The 21,286-nt window shown below is 33.9% G+C and overlaps 1 protein-coding gene across 1 annotated transcript in view; it reads right to left on the reverse strand.

Annotated features, from left to right (window-relative positions):
• The window catches only part of LOC149416611 (uncharacterized), a 70,880-nt gene that overhangs the window by 43,109 nt on the left and 6,485 nt on the right, over positions 1 to 21,286 (reverse strand). Inside the window, exon 4 of the mRNA XM_089641283.1 lies at positions 19,937 to 20,133. Within this exon, the coding sequence (XP_089497409.1) occupies positions 19,937 to 20,133 (197 nt within the window). The remainder of the gene's footprint in view (positions 1 to 19,936; positions 20,134 to 21,286) is intronic.

Consider the following 21,286-nt stretch of genomic DNA (forward strand, 5'->3'; position numbering starts at 1 on the left):
CACATTCACACATGCAAGGTGGCATATCTCACTCATACATAAAAGGTGGCATATCTCACTCATACATAAAAGGTGGCATATCACATTCATACATAAAAGGTGGCATATCACATTCATACGTACAAGGTGGCATATCACATTCATACATACATGGTGGCATGTCACATTCACACATACAAGGTGGCATATCACATTTATACATAAAAGGTAGCATATCACATTTATTCATAAAAGGTGGCATCACATTCGCACATGCAAGGTGGCATATCACATTCATACACACAAGGTGGCATATCACATTCATACATGCAAGGTGGCATATCTCACTCATACATAAAATGTTGCAAATCACATTCAAACATTCAAGGTGGCATAGCACATTTATACATAAAAGGGGGCATATCACATTCATACATAAAAGGTGGCATATCATATTCATACACACAAGGTGGCATATCACATTCATACATGCAAGGTGGCATATCTCACTCATACATAAAAGGTGGCAAATCACATTCAAACATACAAGGTGGCATAGCACATTTATACATAAAAGGGGGCATATCACATTCATACATAAAAGGTGGCATATCACATTCATACATAAAAGGTGGCATCACATTTGTACATACAAGTTGGTATATCACATTCACACATACAAGGCGGCATATATCATTCATTCATTCATAAAAGGTGGCATATCACATTTATACATAAAAGGGGGCATATCACATTCATACATAAAAGATGGCATATCACATTCATACATAAAAGGTGGCATCACATTTGTACATACAAGTTGGTATATCACATTCACACATACAAGGCGGCATATATCATTCATTCATTCATAAAAGGTGGCATATCACATTTATATATAAAAGGTGGCATATCACATTTATATATAAAAGGTGGCATATCACATTCATACATAAAAGGTGGCATATCACATTCATACATAAAAGGTGGCATCACATTTGTACATACAAGTTGGTATATCACATTCACACATACAAGGCGGCATATATCATTCATTCAGTCATAAAAGGTGGCATATCACATTTATATATAAAAGGTGGCATATCACATTCATACATAAAAGGTGGCATCACATTCGTACATAAAAGGTGGCATCACATTCGCACATGCAAGGTGGCATATCACATTCATACACACAAGGTGGCATATCACATTCATACATGCAAGGTGGCATATCTCACTCATACATAAAAGGTGGCAAATCACATTCAAACATACAAGGTTGCATAGCACATTTATACATAAAAGGGGGCATATCACATTCATACATAAAAGGTGGCATATCACATTCATACATAAAAGGTGGCAAATCACATTCATACATACAAGTTGGCATATCACATTCACACATACAAGGTGGCATATCACATTCATACATACAAGGTGGCATGTCACATTCACACATACAAGGTGGCATATCACATTCATACATACAAGGTGGCATGTCACATTCACACATACAAGGTGGCATATCACATTCATACATACAAGGTGGCATGTCACATTCATACATACAAGGCGGCATATCACATTCATACATACAAGGTGGCATATCACATTCATACATACAAGTCTGTACCTACTATTTCAGTCATGGCAACGAACTCCAATATCATCAGGATGCTTCTCCGCAGAGAAGCTTTCTTTCCATTCAAATTATTACGGAAGGTAGTTTTCTTCTTTATTCTATGTTTTCTGGTCAAGAAGTCGGATTGTTTGTATGGGAAAAAAAATCTTCTAAGAATTTTTTTTGTACTTAAAAAAATGCAGGGTTCGGGAAAAACCTATCCATCTTTTTTACTTCTACTATACTGTAGGATCACCTCCCGAAGTTAGTGCACTTTAAACCAGGACGCCCTGTATTAAACTTTCTTCTTCCATATATAAACGGCATGTTCATTTATGTGAACCCTATAGACTAAAAACTAGTCGACCGTATTCGCTGAAAATTTCAAACTTTGTTCTTATTAGTGCCAGTAGTGTTTAATCTACATAAATATGAGAAGTATCTCCTATCCATATCCTATATTCCTCTTCCCTTTAACCTCTTATTAGTTATAAGGCAACATTAAATTCCAACGGATATCGTTTTATATTGCATCAAAACTGAAAACTGAATGGAAATGATAACTCTCTGAAACTGACCAGAAATTTTAATACAATGATAAACAAAACTCAATAACAATTCCCAGGGAAATCTACAATAGACTGAAGCTAAAAACACGCTTTTCTCACAGTTCTAATCGTACAAATATTCATCATTTTTGCAAACAAATGACGTTCTGCTTTCTCCCATATTGCTTGAATTGATGTGTTTTTTTTACAACTGATAGATGTGATGTTCCACCTTAAATGAATGAACCATAATTGTAGTATTTGAATGCTAATAATTTAGAGTCTTCACACAAAAAATGTTCAAACAGATTTAAAATAATTATAAGCAATAATTAGTCTCCTGAAATACCAATACAAAATTGAAAATATCTCCCGAGTAAAAATAAATGCCGCCAACGGGAAATGAACCCGTGCCTTCTGATCTCCGGTCAGGTGCTCTGTAACCACTGAGCTATATCGGCTTATTTCCAACCCACCAAATGATTCAATATGTACTAGTACCTCAATTAACAATTACCGCTTATTATATTTTTTCCACCTGTAAACAACCAACTTTATTTTTTGGGAAAGGCTTTTTTAGTGCTAAATTTCTCACTATATGGCGTCGAGATATATGATATCTTCATTTATTGGTGCAATATTTTTGACTTGTCAAATATCATTATTTTTTAACGATATACTAATGTTTATAAGACAAGGTTTTATGCATGGCATAAAACAATCCTTTATGTTATGCATAAAACCTTGTCTTATTAACATTAGTTCATAATTAAAAAATAATAAGATTTAAAGTAAATACTTAACTATAGAATCCACCTAAACTTGAAACTATCGTTAGATTATATAGATCGAAAAGAATATTAGATGATAGGGTATAACTAGAGATGGCAAAATTTCGTTTTAACTAAAAACGCGAAAAAATATTAATGGTTCGAAAATAGGGCATTTATAAGTTTTCTTTGCGTTTCAAGGCATTTGAAAGTGTTTCCAGTGATTTCTATTTCGCGAATTAACGCGAAAAGCGTGATTTTGGCCGTATTTCAGCTAAATTATTCTATTTAGCGAAATAGGCGCGAATTTCCCGAAAATACCGGGTATTAAAATAATATGTGAAAATTTCAAAAAATCGATATTTATCAGCGGAAATAAGTGATTAAAAATCATCTCTAACTTCAGCTCGCGCTCCACCGACTGTGTGCGTAAACGCTTTCCGAGAATATAGCGTTTTTCAGAAGTCAAAGAACCATACAAATTGGAGAAGCTGATACAGTAATATTTAGTCCAGTACAACTTAAGAAGAATTGAGAAAAATGCATAAGGAAGGTAGTTTCATGTGAATGTGCAAGGAAAAGTATTATGCCTACTTTATTTAATTTTTGGAAGCTTTTCCTACGATTTTTTATAATTTTGTTACTATTTTATGTGTAAATATTTAATATTTTTGTACTGTAGGCTAAAATTGCTTTTTAACATTACACAAATTGTGCGAAATAAATTACGCCTATTGATGTTAATCGCAATCTGCATTTGTTGTGTTTGTGTTCGCCCGTACTTAGAGTTTCCTTCCTTATTAATTTAATATTAAAATTAATTATTTATTATCTTTCACGTGGAAATACTTGCAAATGAAGGTTAAACATATATTTTACCAAAAATACTTAAAATATGCGCTAAAAACATTCAGAAAATACATTTTTTTCTATTTTGCTACAAAACGCTAAATTATGCCTCAAAATGCTATAAAACTTAGCTAAATTTCCAATTGTTAATTCTAAAAAATCTGAAAATGAATGCTAAATTTTGCCATCTCTAGGTATAGGATCTCATTTCAATTTGAGAGGCGGGTGTGAGTACCGCCGCCCCGGGAACCAGTCATTGGATAACCAACGCCTTTGCCATGGGCTACACAGAGTGACAAGCTATTATGTGATACGATGGGAGTACCCGGGTTCATAGGGTGAGATTAGTCCAGGTCTTAATGGCGAATGCGTCTGCCAGCCAGCTGCGAGGCAGGCTGGATCGGGAGAGGCCGGTTAAAGGAGACCCTTCGTCCTCTCCAGCCGGTCTTTATCGACCCAACGCCTCGCACCTTAGTGGGAGGGATGGATTCGTTCGTTACTCCACACTGACCCCAGATTCCTGTCCACCCCTAATCCCGTTTTCCTTCCGCGAACTTCATCTCCTCGCTTACTTAAAAAGACCCTTCTCAAACATCTGACCGGTCGGTGGCCGAGTTGACATCGTGCTTGGGTCTCACCTAGGCGTGGCGTGTTTAATTCCTCGGCTGGCTAAGTCCTCCATCACAACAAAAGCAACATTTTCCGCTAAGTGTGGTGGTAGTAGCAGATTTTCAAATATTGTCAGGTTATCCGTAACCCGAGAATGTTTGTCTTTCTTTTCAGGGCAGGACGAGCAATAGTTGGAGCAGAACAGGAAGGTCCGAGGCCAGGAGACGAGTGTCTAAGAAGCAAAAATGGTGAAGAAAATTTATGCCATATACAGGTGTCCGGGGGTAAAATGCGCTAACTTCGAAGAGTGATTCTACATAGTAGTACAGGCAAGCTAAATAACTTTTTCGAAATTCCAACGTTTGATCTCATTTATTTCTGATCTCACTATTTTCTTATGCCATAATATTTTGTAACAATGTTCTTTTTTTAAATTTAAAACAATATATACAATACTTAACCCCTTCACACAAATCTTATTGTTTCTACACATATAAAATATTTAATGATTGATAATAACTAGAATTAAATACTATTTTTGAAATATCATGATTTTACTTATTTTTCATTTTTTACGATAATTTTGCTTAACATTGGAAGTCAGAGGGTATTTTTAAATAGTTAGGTAAAATAAACGTAGCACACAAATAATACAAATAATTGTTTAATGTCAAAAACACACATTTAAAATTTAATGATTATCTCTAAAGTTTGAAAAAATAGTCTAACAATAATAATAATCTTTAAAAATTCGCCATACCTATCGAAAATGTGTGCTTCACTACCAGTGTTAATTTTAATGAACATTGAAATTAATTTACGAATTTCTGGCAAATAACTGTGAACAGTGAATTGATCTGATGTCTTTATTAAAGAACACATATTTATGCATTAAAATTTATGTAATTTGATTAGAAAATATTGATATTTCAACATAAGTTTTTGTGGCTAGAATAAAAATTGCAGTCGAGCAAAAAAAAGATGCCATTGAGAATACTGCAAGCTATAAGATACGAAAACCCAACTTTTCTAAATCGCTACAGTTATAGTAAAAAAAATCACAAAGTTCGTGTTAATTTGAATTAAACCCGGGACTGAAAGAGTTAATATCGAGATGTTTTAATAGAAAACGATTTCAAATTTGTAAAACCTTGGGATGTTCCCGTACCTAAAATAAATAATTAATTAACTAATTTTCTGAACCAGATCGTGGCGTATTCTGTTCCATACAAAATTAAATGCCTTGCGAAACATCGTCAAATGCTTTTCATGTTTATCAAGAGGTGTTTAATAGTTCTTACAATGTTAATTCGTTGATTACTTTACAGTATTTACTTACTCTTTTCGTTATTATTCGCAAAAAATACACAAAAACTGCACAAGTTCACTATTCACTAAAATTTTTTTTTTTCTTGTTGGCACTTAAAACTTCACAAATCATTTATGCAGAAGAATAATTTTTTAACTAGATCGTAAATCAAAAGCAATAATTCGGTAAAACCAAAGTGAGCAATTTATCAAAAAGTTATCAATTTAAATTGTTTTATACGAGAGTGTTCACATTATTTAAATGATGTGTAATTTATTTAAATAATTTTAAACGAGGGTAATAACAATCTATTACTTTATATTTCTACATACTCGTATATGACACCATATTAAGCTAGTATTACAAAAGAAGCACTACCGATTCGCGCGACAGCTTTGATTATTATGACAGTGATGTGTACATAGAATGCAGAAGAACGCCAGAAATGCGTTGTGGGCGTTTTTCGTGATGCAAAAGTCTAACCAGACTTTGCTTAAATTTCGAATACAGAACTGTGTTTGAAATTTATTTACTATATTTTGTATGAAATTCAAATGGGATGGCATATACGATGTGAGGCAAGTGTAAGAGAGACGGGGCGCGTCCTAAATGGGTCAGAACCAAAAGTATTACGTGGGAGGCAGTCAGTATTCAATTTAAGGCGATGCACTACGTCGTGTAATATTTTAAATTAAGTCGCTATCAATAACAACCCTTACGTAGACGGCGATAAGGTTTAAATTCCTGCTTAACACCATCCGCCTGTTTTGATTTATGCAAGAAGAAAACATGGCCAAAAAGTGCCTTTTATTTTATTTTGTGGAGTTCAGGCATAAATATATAATTTTTTTTCGATGATTTTATAAATAACTTAATTTGCCACATTATACAATAAAATTATAACCGAAAATGTATTCGTAAGTAGGAGATTTTGAACTTTAAAGCAGTTTTCATAGGCCTTATACATTATTTTTTTCTGGGATTATAAAAAAACTTATCTAAAAAATACTCGATTATTTCAAAGGTCAAGATGTATTCTACTCGCAGTATTTAATTAAAGCATCTGAAAAATTTCTAGGCGACAAAATTTTCAAACCAAAAACGTATGATTTTGCATTACTACATATGGCATTGCCTTAAATGGGATTATAATTTACGATGTCAACACAGATGTAAGATAGATAGAGCGCGTGCTAAATGGGTTAGAACCAAAAGGTACAGTCACTGGCGTCAATGGTTTCTATTCAAATCTACACAGAAGGCATTTCTAGTGGGTATTATCTATTCAGTGGATGTGTAGGTACTGAATGCAGTGTTCTTCACCCGGCGGTCCGCGTACGTCTGCTGGTTTTTCTCTGCTTTTTTTCGCGTACCGCAGAATACCGTACTTATTGCCTATACGCGAAATATTTCTCTCGTTTTCCTCGGTTCGCATAAGTAAAAAGGTTGGAGAACGCTGATATAGAGTATTTAGTAGGCGTGTAGTGAAGAGGTACTATCTAAATGTGATGGAGTAACTACTCACGTTGAATCCGTAGTCGACGCGTCGCGTCTTCTACGAACCCTAGCAAAATAGTGTGGCGGATACTCACGACAGAACTCGAGTCTTTTGTAAGTATTTCAGTGTATGAATGGCCTAATAAGACAAATTCAAAAGGCTGTACACATCGACTTACTGCCAGAAGGTTGTCATTCTTATGTTATGTATAAATTTCCGCAAACCGAGCCGCGAATTATGGGAAAGGAACGAAGCAACCGCAAACGGCCGCAAATACCGATTGCGGTTGCTTTGTTCCTTTCCCATAATTTGTGGCTTGGATCGCAGAAATTTTGTCCTGTTTACAAGCTCCCGTTGCTGCGTTCGCCATCTCACTTTATATTAATTCGGCATTTACCGTTGTCGCAAAAAGCTTTGTGGATAATACTCGTATATTTATTGAAATAATTCATTATTTGTGTGTATCCATGAGGTCTGTTTTATGTCCGTGAATGATTTGTGCACCTCTCAAAAGCACAAGAAGGCATTTTTTTCACAAAAATAGTCTAGAGCGACGTGTTTGTGGTAACTGGTGACAGCTTGTCTGACAAACAAACTTATGTGCATACTAAACGCAATACATTTCAAGTATGTCCACCTAGTTTAGTGAAATCACGCGCATTGTCTCAGTAACCTATCTCCACTTTGTAATTAATCTAAGACTAGCAACAAAGATATACATATATAAATTTATTTAGAATTAACGTCACTAGTGGCATTTACATGCATTATAGATATTGACAGTATTACCACAATATAGAAAGAAAAAAGAAAAGAAAAATCATAAAATTATATAAGTAAACAAGACAAAAGATAAAAGAAAATACATTAGTATAAAATTACAGAACGAAATGAAGAAAAAAACAAAAAAAAACTGGTTTTGCAGTGACCTCGTTAAAATATGTTTTATTAGTACAGCTTTATACTTCAATACAGGTATATTAAAAACATCTGCTAACCCAGCATAAGAGTTACCAACGGTGTGGAATCTATTTATAACAGAATCGTGGCCTGAAACCGTAGTATAATTGTCACAATAATACATATTTACCTTGATCTAATGGTAGGAACATGAAAGTGAATCAACCTTAATAGCACAAAAGCTATCCAACTTGTACCGGACAGCAGATGGATATACCTAAATAATTATTAAATAATCAAGAAAATGAATATTTGTCTGATGTCACACATTTTACGATGCCGACTCCTTTGAGGCTTGTCTCGTACGATGATAAGATTTTTAATCGCTGCACACGTGTCATATCGCCAGTTCAAGGATGAATTACTCGCACGAAAAACCGTGGGACCTTAGTAATTAATTCAGCGCTGTGACGCTTATCATATTTCTGTTTAGATTTAAGAATAATTGCTCCACATTAACACGTGTACAAATTGTTGAATTCAATCCCAATAAATACGCAAACAACTGGCCCAACCAGTCAGTTGTCCGACGACTTTCGCAAGTTGTGTTTCTTTGCAAATCCTTACCCAAGGTACCCCCCAGAGGAAACCGGCATTTACAGTCAATGTCACTGGCGTAGGTGTCCAGTTGATAATTTTCAATTTTATTTAAAATATATTCAACAAATGTAATAAAAAATCATACCTTTTTTATAAATTTTAAAAATATAAAATTTTAGTGATTTTCTCAACTGCCATACTAGGAAACGGAACCGAAAAGGAAATTACTATGGTAATAGAAATTTTTTATCCATATTAGAAATAAAAATAAAGATAAAACAAAATAAACTAAAACCATTAGATCAAGGTATCAAGGATTCTATAATATAATTACCCTAGCGTCTGGACGGTCTGGGCTCTCTGATTGGTCGAATTCAAATAGTATGTTTCGGATAAATTCCGCTAACTTGAAAATTAAGACCCGATTTCATACTAAAATAGGATCGCCTCATAATAATACGAGATTTCTTCAAAAGCATCGTTTTTGCTCATATAATTTTTGGATAATATCGAAGAAAATATGTTTTAGAAAGTTCATAATCCATTGGATTAATTACATTATAATGAAAATTATCCACAGTTACGGGATTATGTTTGACGTTTATAAAAAATCAGGTTTTCCTTAAATATGGCCGATACGCACGGCTATAGATGGCCGACAGAGCGCACCTCTGGCGGTATAAAAACGAACCAAATGACTGGCGCGAATATTTAAATATGCAGCTCACAATACTTGACTACTTGATCATTAACAAGCGTTTAATAAGAAGATTTCTTCTGGAACCTTATCATTTTGTAATGGCATTTTTCATTATTATTTATAATTGTTTTTTGCTTATTAATTATATCTGATTTTATATTGACATGTTTTCTAATTTATAAAATTTGAAAATTATTTAATTGCGATGCTTTATATCCTGAGTGAAGTATTTTAAGACCTGAATTTTTATCTTTTTGTTTGATTTTTGCTATCTTTATTATTAAGAATATATTTCTTCATTGTTATTAGTGTAAAACGCCAGTTGAATAGTACCAGGAATGTTTTTATATGTAATTTTAGAAGTATCGTTATCCACAAACAGAATTCTACGCCATTCTTTATTTCTATCTTTAGAAATACCGTTTGAAGAGAATATGTTTAATTTTTTTATTTAGTATTTCAACTATCAATTTATTAGAATAACCGTTATTAAATGCTATTTGTCTTATGAATATATTGTTTTATGGTTATATGCTATTTGTTTTTTTCAGGTCTTAAAATACTTCACACACGATATAAAGCATCGCAAATAAATAATTTTGAAATTTTAGAAATTAGGAAACATGTTAATATAAAAGCATATATAATTAACAAGATTTTTTTTTATAAACTATCTTTTAAATATTTTCCCACTTAACTGGTCTTTTCCATCTAACGATATTGTAATTCCTAATTCTTATAAACCCAGCCTAATCTTACCCCTCCCACTTCTTCTTCCCATTTGCAATCTATATTTATTTTTGACTTCGGTGTATACTTACTCCTGATGAGGTGAACTTCGCTCATGAAACATGTATTGGTTGGATATAATAAATTGATGTTAACAAAGTTATTTGTTTTTTAATAAAATAAAGTTTAATCGGAAAACATTATTTTTTCTATTTCCATCAATGCATATGTACACAATAAAATGTAAACATTATATTTATTTATTTATTGGACAATTTGCATAGCGCCGCTTTTGTGAGATATCACCTCAGGGGCGCTATATTGTAATAATCTACCTTTATATATAGATTTTTACTCTCCTGATGAAGGTGTATATATAATCTAATTTTAAACTTTATTAGATACAGTAACAGTTGTAGGTAAGGAATTACCACCAGTTGGAGTAAAATTAACGCCTTTTAATTAAACCGACTGCTAATCTCATCGCACAATTACCCTCCTTTTATTCATAAACACGGGTACAATTAATCAATATGTAATAATCCTTTATTTCAGTCAATTTTTTATCTCGTATAGTTTGTCAAATTTGACAAACTATACGATATTGATTCAACTTATAGACATTGACGGTTGTAACACATATTTAAGCACTGCAAGTCTCCTATGAGCTAATTATATTAGGTACGATAACAGTTAATATCAGTTGTAGACATGTAGTCAATAATAGTGTTTCATTTGAAATAATCCATCACAAATACGTAAAATTTCATTTATTCAAACAACTGTCATTCTTATTATGCGTAATTCTTATTATACTGATAGTATGTATTATTGTGACAATTATACCACAGTCTCAGGATATAACTCAGTTATAAATAGATTACACACACTTGGGAACTTTTATGCTAAAATCGCAGATACTTTTAATATTCCCCTTGTAAAGTATAAAGCTGCACTAATAACACATTTTAACACCACTTATTTTAATGAGGTCACTACATAACAGGCTATTGTCATTGCTTCTATCTTTACTGTTATTTTATTTGTTATGTTTTAACTAAATTTAATTCTTTAATTTTTCTCATCAAAATTTGATACTGCGCTATGTACTGGGTTTTCCAATAAGAGGTGTTATTTTGAATAGCCCGCTATTTCGGTAGATGTTACTTTTGAAGCTCTCATTTTTTAACATTTGACAAGTAGAAACTACGCCATTAATAAAAATGGAACGATACACGCTTCAACAACGGATTGAAATTATTAAAATTCACTTGAGTGAATCAAAGCCCCAAAATACCTGAAAAAAACCCTTGACTCTGTGCAGAAACGGGCGGTCCGTTTGATAGATTCCCCAATCTTAACAAACGGACTGCAATCTTTAAAGCACAGGCGTCAGGTAGGTATGCTGTCCTTCTTCTATCGGTATTACAATGGAAGATGCTCTGAGGAACTAGCGTCATTGATCCCTTCGGCACCGGTGCGTGGTCGGGATACACGCCAAACGCGCGCCCAACATTTGTACACGGTTGACATTTGTCACATGAGAACGGGTCGCTTCTACGATTCGTTCTTAGGTTCAACAGCCCGGCTGTGGAACGAACTGCCGGCCTCTGTGTTTCTTCCCTCCTACAACTTGGGACTCTTCAAGACCCATGTTCACTCCTTCCTCTCCACAAAAAGACCCTCCACACAGCATCCCCAAAGATGACATAGGCCCTGAGGGAAATTATTTTCTTCAGAGCCTCCTGTGTGGAGTTAATATTAAAAAAAAATGCAAGTCATCTTGAGTGATGAGGCCCATTTCCACCTCGGTGGCTTCGTCAACAAGCAAAATTGTCGCATCTGAGGCTCGGAAAACCCAAGAGTTATTGTTGAAAAGTCCGGCGGAGTCATTGGACCTTACTTTTTCGAAAATGAGGCTGGAGCAACAGTTACGATGAATGGATTGCGCTATCGAGAGATGATTCTTTATGGCCGGAATTGGATGGTATATCAATACAATATCTGGACAACGTTTACTTTCAACGAGACGGCGCTACGTGCCACACAAGCAACGAAACCATTGATCTTTTACGAATGAATGTCAAAATAACACCTCTTATTGGAAAACCCTATATGTGTAAAAAAAAAAAAAAACTTTGTATGTAAATGGCACTAGTGCCGTAAATTCTAAATAAATAAATAAATGATGGAGTTAAAACTTCTTTTTTTAAACAGTGTTAGGAACTCATGTATTCTTTAAAGAATGCTCGTCCCCTTTCAAATAGCGAATTTTGAACACGGATAGTAAAAAGGGATATATAATTAATTGACTTATCGGTGTTTAAGGCATTGTATATTGTAGGAGCGATGAACCAGAATTGTCGTTGAGCGAATGTGGTTCTAGTTTCAGGGAGCACGCATCCCAGGTTTGATGAAAAGCGGGCGTGTGCTTGTCTTAGTAAATAACTCGCGAATATCTAAGACCCTAATTTTAGCAAATAGTTCATTTGAGAGGTGGATGTGTTGGCATTTAAATGTAATTCTCAAAATTAGTTTTTGTACTGTAATAACTCGATTGATAATAGATTCAGAAAAACCACCCCATCCCACAATACTATATATTGCTACGGATTGGAAAAAAGCAAAATAGACGCTTCTTAGAGTCTCCAAGTGTAAATTGGATTCGGAATCTTTTGATTCTATAGGAATTCCATGTTTAAAATTGATACACCTCAAACATTTACGTTGGAATCTTTCAATGATATTATTGTCGGGATCATGATAATTACCTACATAAAAATGTAACAATTGCGAGCCTCAAAAATATTAGAATACTAGTATTAGAACAACCATTTTTCATTAGAGTTTTATTGCTTTTTAATTTCCTCAGAAAGAAAGAAAAATAATAACTTCGGGTATAGAAACACGCCTAAATCACTTCAGTTGCTTTTGAAAGCTCATTACCATGTTCCAGTTGAAGGCGTTACCATTTGGATGATTGTCGTTCAAAATAACGACTTTCATATTAAAGCAAAGAAAAACTTTAGACTGCGCAATAATTGTACAGCGTTTTGTGAGGTTAAAGGTGAGGACACACTGGACCCACGTGCGTAACCACCAGAGATGTGCAAAATGGGTACCCAAAACCATTTGAAATGCAAAATGGAAATGGGTCAAAACTTTTCCATTTGAAAATGCAAAATGGTTTTTAGAAAAGCATTTCAAATGCAAAATGCAAAATACCTATTTTCAAAATGCATTGAAAATGCAAAATGGTTTCTCAGGTCAAACAATTAAAATAATTATAGAATTTTCAAACAATTTTGTCATTTAACAATGGACATCAATGTAGAACATATTACATGATGGTAAATCTAAAAACCCAACGACTACAGATTATGAAACCACAAAAAATTTGCGCGGGACTAATGTTGCCAACGTAAAAACATAGAAACTGCTATCTAACATTTAATATTACAGCGTCATGGCCATGTTCAGTATTTTTTGTAATGGTATCACTCAATTGCCAGGGCTCCTACCAGGTAGCAACTTGACAAATGTAAATTATCTCTCATAGCGAGGTTGAGGACCGACTGATATTTGGGGCTTATGAAAAAAAGAGTGGAGACAGTAGGAAGAATGTTGGAAAAAAGCATTTAAAATGGAAAATGCATTGAGAAAAGCATTTAAAATGCAAAATGCAAAATGCAAAATGGTTTTTAGAAAAGCATTTAAAATGCAAAATGGAAAATACCCATTTTGCATTTGCATTTCCATTTGAAATGGATTTATATGAAATAAAGCACATCTCTGGTAACCACACCGTAGGCAACGCATTAACCATCTGAATGCCAGGGAAAAGATGCCTATTTTTGTAATAACTTACTTGTTTTTTGCAAAATTATGCTTTTATAAAATTTAGCGTCTTACTAGATAATGTGTTTATTTATTTACAAAAATATATCTATCCTGTGTATTTTTTCCAGGACATCATCATATATTCAGTAAAATATATTATTTTCTCTTTTATGTTATAAAAATTGTGATATAATGAAGATTTACGAAAATATTTCAGATTTTTAATACATTTTCCAGCTAAATGAGCATTTTTCACGATACAAATAAGTCATGTAAGGATTTTCTGTAATTAAATACAATACTTTTGAAAATCTGAATTATGATATTTTTTGCACAGAATTTGCGAATAAAATTTTACACATAAAATAAACATATTTGCCAGTGACAAAACGACGAACTTAAATAATATTAATATGTGTTTTTCCTTTCCAAGCGAATAAAGTATATTTTACTACGCTAGGAGGATTTATTAAGTTTCAGAATATCATAAAATCGAGGCAAGTGCGGTGAGGTACTAGGAAATCCACAGTGAATTTCTTGGCACACTTGGAGTTAAGACATCTGGACAACTTAAAATCCATACATTTTCTATAAAATAGATACTTAAACAGACGCAAGGCGATCCTATGCTCCTCATGCACTGCCGAGCTGAGCTGTTGATTGATCGGCGTAGAACATATAAAACAAAGATGGCGCCGAAGGCCTGGCAACGAGATAATTTGACTGTTTTGATTGTTTTGGCATTCGGCGTTTGTTGCTAGCTTTGTTGTTAATATGGCAGATGAACAATCAATATCTTTAGAAAGACGTTTTATTTAGTTATATTATTTACTTATCTAGTACAAGCATAGACTAAATCAATGAGTACAAGCCTTTAAAATTACAACTAACATACTTATTTCTATGACATTTAGGCTCACTTTACATGTAAAACTTTTTTTAAATATTATTTTGGCATAACCCACGAAAAGCTGCAAGGCTTTTAGCTTATTTAATATCCGTCGGTAGTTCGTTGAATACGATGAATCTTTTAAAATAGGGATTAATTTGTTTTCGCTAGTCTAAAATCACAACGGATTTGCGTCGCGTGCGTAGGACAAGTGTGCACATCGGCCTGGGAACGTAGTATTACATACGTCGCGCACGTAGGCCCAGTGTATTTTACATTTATGCAGCCACTAGAATGTAATCCATTGCCATTAGTTACTAACTATTTTTCAAATAATGCATAAAATCATTTTTTTCATTTAATGAAATTACACTCATTTGGTTAGTACCTGCGTAGGTATTTCATACCAACAGTTCACATTAGTTGCAATGTTTCAATATTGATAAATGCCAGTGATTAAAGTGGTTTACTGAAATTTCCTTTCAAAATTTTACAAAAAAATTTAATCTTGTATTATTTGGATTTGACCGTAAGTATATTTATTCTAAGACCGGTTGTTTAAAAAATAAGAATAATCAAGTGTTTTTTTTTGTTTGATATAATATGTTATGATCGCCTAGATTTATTGCAGATATTATTATTTATTTTAATTAAAATATCTTTCATTTAAAAACAAAATTCATCTAACTCAAATACCAGAATAAACGTTTATTTCACAGTTAAAATAATTTTCAAAGCCCGCCAAGACACACGAAATCTACGGCGGGTTGGGTGTGACGTCATACAGATACAATCAAGTGGCATTGGACACAAATTTGTCGTTTGATAAGTCAGTAGTCAGTATAATACTGGGTTGGGACAATCGAGATGCTTTTATCCTCAAATTTAACCGCTTTTAATTGAAGAAAACATTATCAAATTTCAGCGTCTCGTTACTATTGTGTAATATGACTTCTCCGGATTTGACTACCAACACCGAGGCACCCAATTCCGACAGCCACCAATAAATGGACAGCTGCTCAAATTATGGAACGGAGATGTCAGATTAATTATCATTTTAGTTTTTATATTATTACTAGCTGATGCCGTTGCTTGATTTCTCACTACTTTCAATAAATATAATATCCATGTATATTATACAGGGTGACCGGAAACTCGTAGTACAAGCGGGAAACTGGTGAATCTACATCACATTTGGAGTCGATTTTGTAGTATATTTTTTTTGATTTGGGCTTTCGTTATCGAGTAAAAGTATTTGAAAGTAAAACAAATGAAGAAACTCGGATTTGAAGCATTATTTTGAAATCACCCTTCATTTAATCCGGTGTAATCATAAAATATTTCTGCTCTGCAGGGTTAAAACATCTGTTGTTCAACCCTAAACACCAGAAAAAACTTAAACCCTAATATAGCCAAAAAATATTTTTTTTCTGTTTTTTTTTGTGAAAATGCTCAAATCAAAAAACTTTATGTTTATTTGGGTTCCCCATGTGGTGTAGATTCTCCAGTTTCCCGCTTGTACTACGAGTTTCCGGACACCGTGTATATTATAAACCTTCCGGAAGAAATTTTCTAAATGAGATAGATTACGAATTTACTAAAAGTTTATCAGGAAACGGCCTGTAATCCCGTTTTTAGTTCATTATGATCTGGGATGTTCCAGGATGTTCCGAAATGTTCCAGACTATTTCCGACCATTATGCAACAAAATTTTAGAATTTTCCGGAATGTTGTGGAATGCTCTCGAATACTTTCGAATGTTCTGGACTGTTCTAGAAATTTCTAGAGGGCGAAACTTCCAGCCCTTATATCTTAAAAAGCACGCCCTTCTGGTAAAAACGGGAACCTTCTTTATGGATGGGGGATAGAGGGCTCCCACACCATATAACTCCCTCGATCTCATTCTTCTTCGTTTTTTTCTTATTTGTTTTATGTTACCACAATAATACGGAAGTTTCCTTAGTTTAGTGTAATTTAATAAATATTATTTTTCAATGGAGTTCCTTATTATTGCAAGTAGAATATCTTGTATTTCAAATATACAAATTATTATGATGGTCTTTTAAGAAACTTAGAATAAAAGAAACTATCAGAGAGGTAAAAACGTTTTGAAATTCTGAATATCCTAATTACAAACTTTTAACATTAGCTCAATTATTAAAATGATTATTATTTTTCTATCACTGTCAGAAATTGGTCACTTCAGACACTGATCGTAAACACAATGTAAAATATACTGGGTAGGTACACAAAATTCCACCTGAACCTTTTTATACAATTATTTTAACAAAGAGCTTTCTGGAAGCATTGTATTTGAAGCTGGTCAAACAATTCTTTATAACAAAGAACATTGAAGCATTGTATTTGAAGCCAGGATGAAGAAGTGGTTGATATATTTTTTTGTAGTTTCATCAATTATTGATATCTTTTACTCCCACGCACGACACATTCTCCAAGAACAAGAATATAATGATGTTTTGATGTCCAACGTTGTCGAGTATTACTTGAAGGCTTTCAGTAAAGGATCTCGCCTGATGATAGTTAGAATGAAGGACGCTGACTTTGAAAAACCTTCTGCAGAATCATCCCCTTCAATCTTCACAAGAGATATCACAATATTGCCTGACAGGATGGTGTATAATTTCGATTTCTCAATTTTCCAGAAGTTCTGGTCGGAAACCAAGTTTACCCAGGAGACGTTCTCTGACTGTGATTTTATAATTATCATCGATACTTTGAAAAATATCTACGCTAATATTATATCTATTCTCGGTCATGAAGAAAGACTGTTGATGATCGTAACTGCTCAGCAGAATTCATCAGGGTTTCAAACCGTATCCGAACCTAACTTACTTACTTTGCAAGATATGGGAAAGTTCTTTTTTATACAAATTTATAAGACCGACGAATGTGGTATTTCATCTTTGAATTCCAGGTATTTCTACCTCAAAGAATTCAAAAAGTTGCATCCGGTTCCAGACACTGTTCTTAAGCCATCAAGCCTAGAGAACCATACAGTCGGTACAGACTATTCATGTGCTGTTGGATTTTTGTTTTTTACTTACAAGTTGTTGGATAACACTCAAGCGGTGCAAGATTACGTCACCTCCCACCCAACATTTCAGATACTGACACTTCTCATTCCAACATCAAAAACCCGTCTCATGCTCTGGATTAAAACAGCAGAGAATAAGCAAGTACGCATGGATTATAAAGATCCACGGTACTCGCATTTATTTTACAACGACCTGTACTGGTACCCGGCAGATGGCGTGCAGTTTGGAAATAGTCCATTGCTTTGCTTTGGTACGGAAGACGTAGCTTGGATTGTGGTCAACCCCTCGGATTCCGTCATCAACTGGAGCGTGGTGATTGCTGCTGCAATTGTTATCTCGTTTATCGTACTCGCATCCTTTATACTCGAACACGTTATCGGGTATAAAATTCCGATACTGTCGATAGTATTGATGGTCTGGTCCATATTTTTGTCTGTTTCTGCGTGGCGGCAACCTAAAAGATACGCGTTAAGAGTTCTGTTTTTCAGCTGGACGCTTTCATCGTCGGTATTGGCATTGTGTTACTATTTAAAACTATTGAACAGTCTTTCTCATCCGTCTGTGATCAGATATCATAACAACGAAGATGTCCTCGGATCGCAAATACTCAAACTCACGTACGAAAGTGGATATTTGAAAATGGCCAGAGAAACGCCTAGTTCTTTTAGGCGTTCCGGCATAATTTTATCATTAAAAAAAGTTAAAAATGATTTTTTTTCGTCTCTGAATAAGTATGCCGAATCTGGTACTGAATTTGCTCTACTCTTGGACACAAAACACCTGAACCGAATAATACCCCACTTGTCTGGGGCCCCTTTTTACCACGTGCCGCAGGTAGTTATTAGCTACCCGAACTGCATCCACTCTTCCTACGAGGATCGACTCACATCACAAATTCTGAAAAGATCTGCTCGGTTGAAAGCCGCTGGAATATTTGAAAAGCTCTCGAAGAATTCAAAGCAAAAAGAAAATATGATCGACGACAAACCTTCGAAAATCTCTCAGACCTACATGCTACATACATATATACTAGTCGGAGTATTATATCTTTTCGCAACTGTTTTTTTTTTTGGGTGAAATTGTGGTTTTCAACGTTAAAAAAATTATGAAAGAAAAAATAATTTTAAAACCCACCGAACGCAAGAATTACTTATTAAATCGCAAGTCGAATGTAAAAAAAGGACAGGTTTTGCAGAAACCACAACCATCCAACCCACGAGGTGCAAAAATTGACTTTTTGATGAATCCTACTATGAAGTGTACCAACCCAAAAGTTCAAAATTAGGAACATTCATGTGGGTTGACAGTTTCAGCATTATTCAAATAAAAGAATTACATTCATATGTAAAAAAATATTGAACAAAATGTTTAAATGTGTTCAACTTTAAAGTAGACAAAAAGCAATTTCACTGAAAACTTGAAAAAAGATTATTTATTTAGTTTGCCGAAACTATCGATGTAAAATAATGATGATTTTGAATATGACACTAGCTCGACTAGCAAGCCGTAAAAGCCCGGCGAGCGCAAGTAAAATTTATATCATTAATTTACTCATTTTAAATAATATAATAGTATATTTGCGGCACGTCACAGAATGGAAGAAACTCTCAGTATCGCCCTAGTGGAAGACCACCATTCAGAATTGAAACTTTAAAGCTTTGGCGGTATATAAAAAAAACAATGTTTCATTGTAATCCTTCTATAATAATAATGTAACTTTTACCATTTAACATGGTTTTTATTTTAATTCTACAAATATTCAAATGAGGTTCTCTCAGTTTTTCATGTTTTAGGTTGGATGGTTTCAGAATGGTCCAAATAAGGTTTCGGTTTTTCTCTTTTTAATTAGTATGATTTTAAAATATTTACATGCACAAATAGTAATGTAATGATTTATTGTTTTGTCACAGTTCCCTGTACACATAATAAAATTAACCACACACTAATTTAAAATGCTTTTTTTATGTACCTACGCCATTATAATATCGAAACTTTAATTAAAAAAATATTAAATTATAAATTTTTTGACTCACCTAACGATAGCTTCACCATTAGTGTCATCAGGTGTCGCCATCATCGCGTGACAGAGGCGAGGTGCGAGTCCCGGCTGAGTTTCTGTCCCCTGCATAGTGTGAGTTTTCCCGGAAGCGCTTTGGCCGTAAGCCAAGACGCACGCATCCTGGCCCCTAGCGAGCGACGACAGAACTATTTGACCAAGTTTTTCAAATATCTAGAAAAATACATTAAAATTGTTTAAGTAAACTTGTTATTTATTATGCTAATCAGATTAATCTCCATATATTGAGCTCTATTATCTCGTTGATAAGGTAAGAGTATTTATATGCTATGAAGATATTTAAAATACTAATAATAAGTAATAATTTTTCATATGGCAAACAGGCGTACGTACTACATCGTGGGGTCTAGCACAGTAAAATCGATAATTTTCCAGTATCGGATCGATAGGCGATGATTTCATACCAATTTCCCGAGCACGGCCGCGCTGCTGATAGTCAGCCCGATATTTATGATGCAATATAGATATTATAGAAAATCGGTATACGCTGGCAACACTGGAGGTATTGTGTATGAATTAACATTCCGAAATGTCATATTGTTACATACAAATATTAATAAATTGACATTGTTGAATTTAATTACTAACCTAAATATGCATTGACAGCCCGCATTTACTGGACATATTTCGTTTTTCCAAGCCCGAACCAATGTAGCGTCATTGGCCCGAATGGATTCAATTCGCCGCGTATACGACTTCTATCAGTTCTAAGAGCTTCATAAGTCAGTAATTTTGCGTAAATAACGACATGTTTAAAAACATATGTGTATATTGACAGTTAACCGGTAGCTTATTTGACTATGGAGGCCCCACTAATAATTGTCTATAGGCTGTCGGAACATTTCTTATCCATCATTGACCGTGTTCGCAAATATCTCAAACTTTTTTATTGTTATTTAGAGTTTCTTCCCGTTAAATATTGTTACTAATTATAAATATAAACAATAAATTAAATATTCAGATTAGTATTGTTGGCACACAGTCTAAAATAACACTAAATTTACATGCTAATAAATAACTATTGATTGATAGTAATGATTAATTACTTTTCCGATTTTATGTCCGGGTTTAATCTTCCCCATAGGAAAAACTAAACCATTCCACACACTTTTCCACGAATGATCATCTAGTCTTCTAGTCAATCCACATTATGCAATGCATTATATAAGCAAAATAAATACAAAACAATACAAGAACAACACGTCAACTCACCAGAGATCAAATGGGAAAATAATTCACCGACTCCAGATATTTTCATATCAGAGGGTTCGGCTCGGTAGAACTCCTAACAGGACCTATAAATCCT

Source organism: Hesperophylax consimilis, chromosome 16 (assembly GCF_061612785.1).
Source record: "Hesperophylax consimilis isolate HC1 chromosome 16, BYU_Hcon_1.0, whole genome shotgun sequence".
NCBI lineage: Eukaryota > Metazoa > Arthropoda > Insecta > Trichoptera > Limnephilidae > Hesperophylax > Hesperophylax consimilis.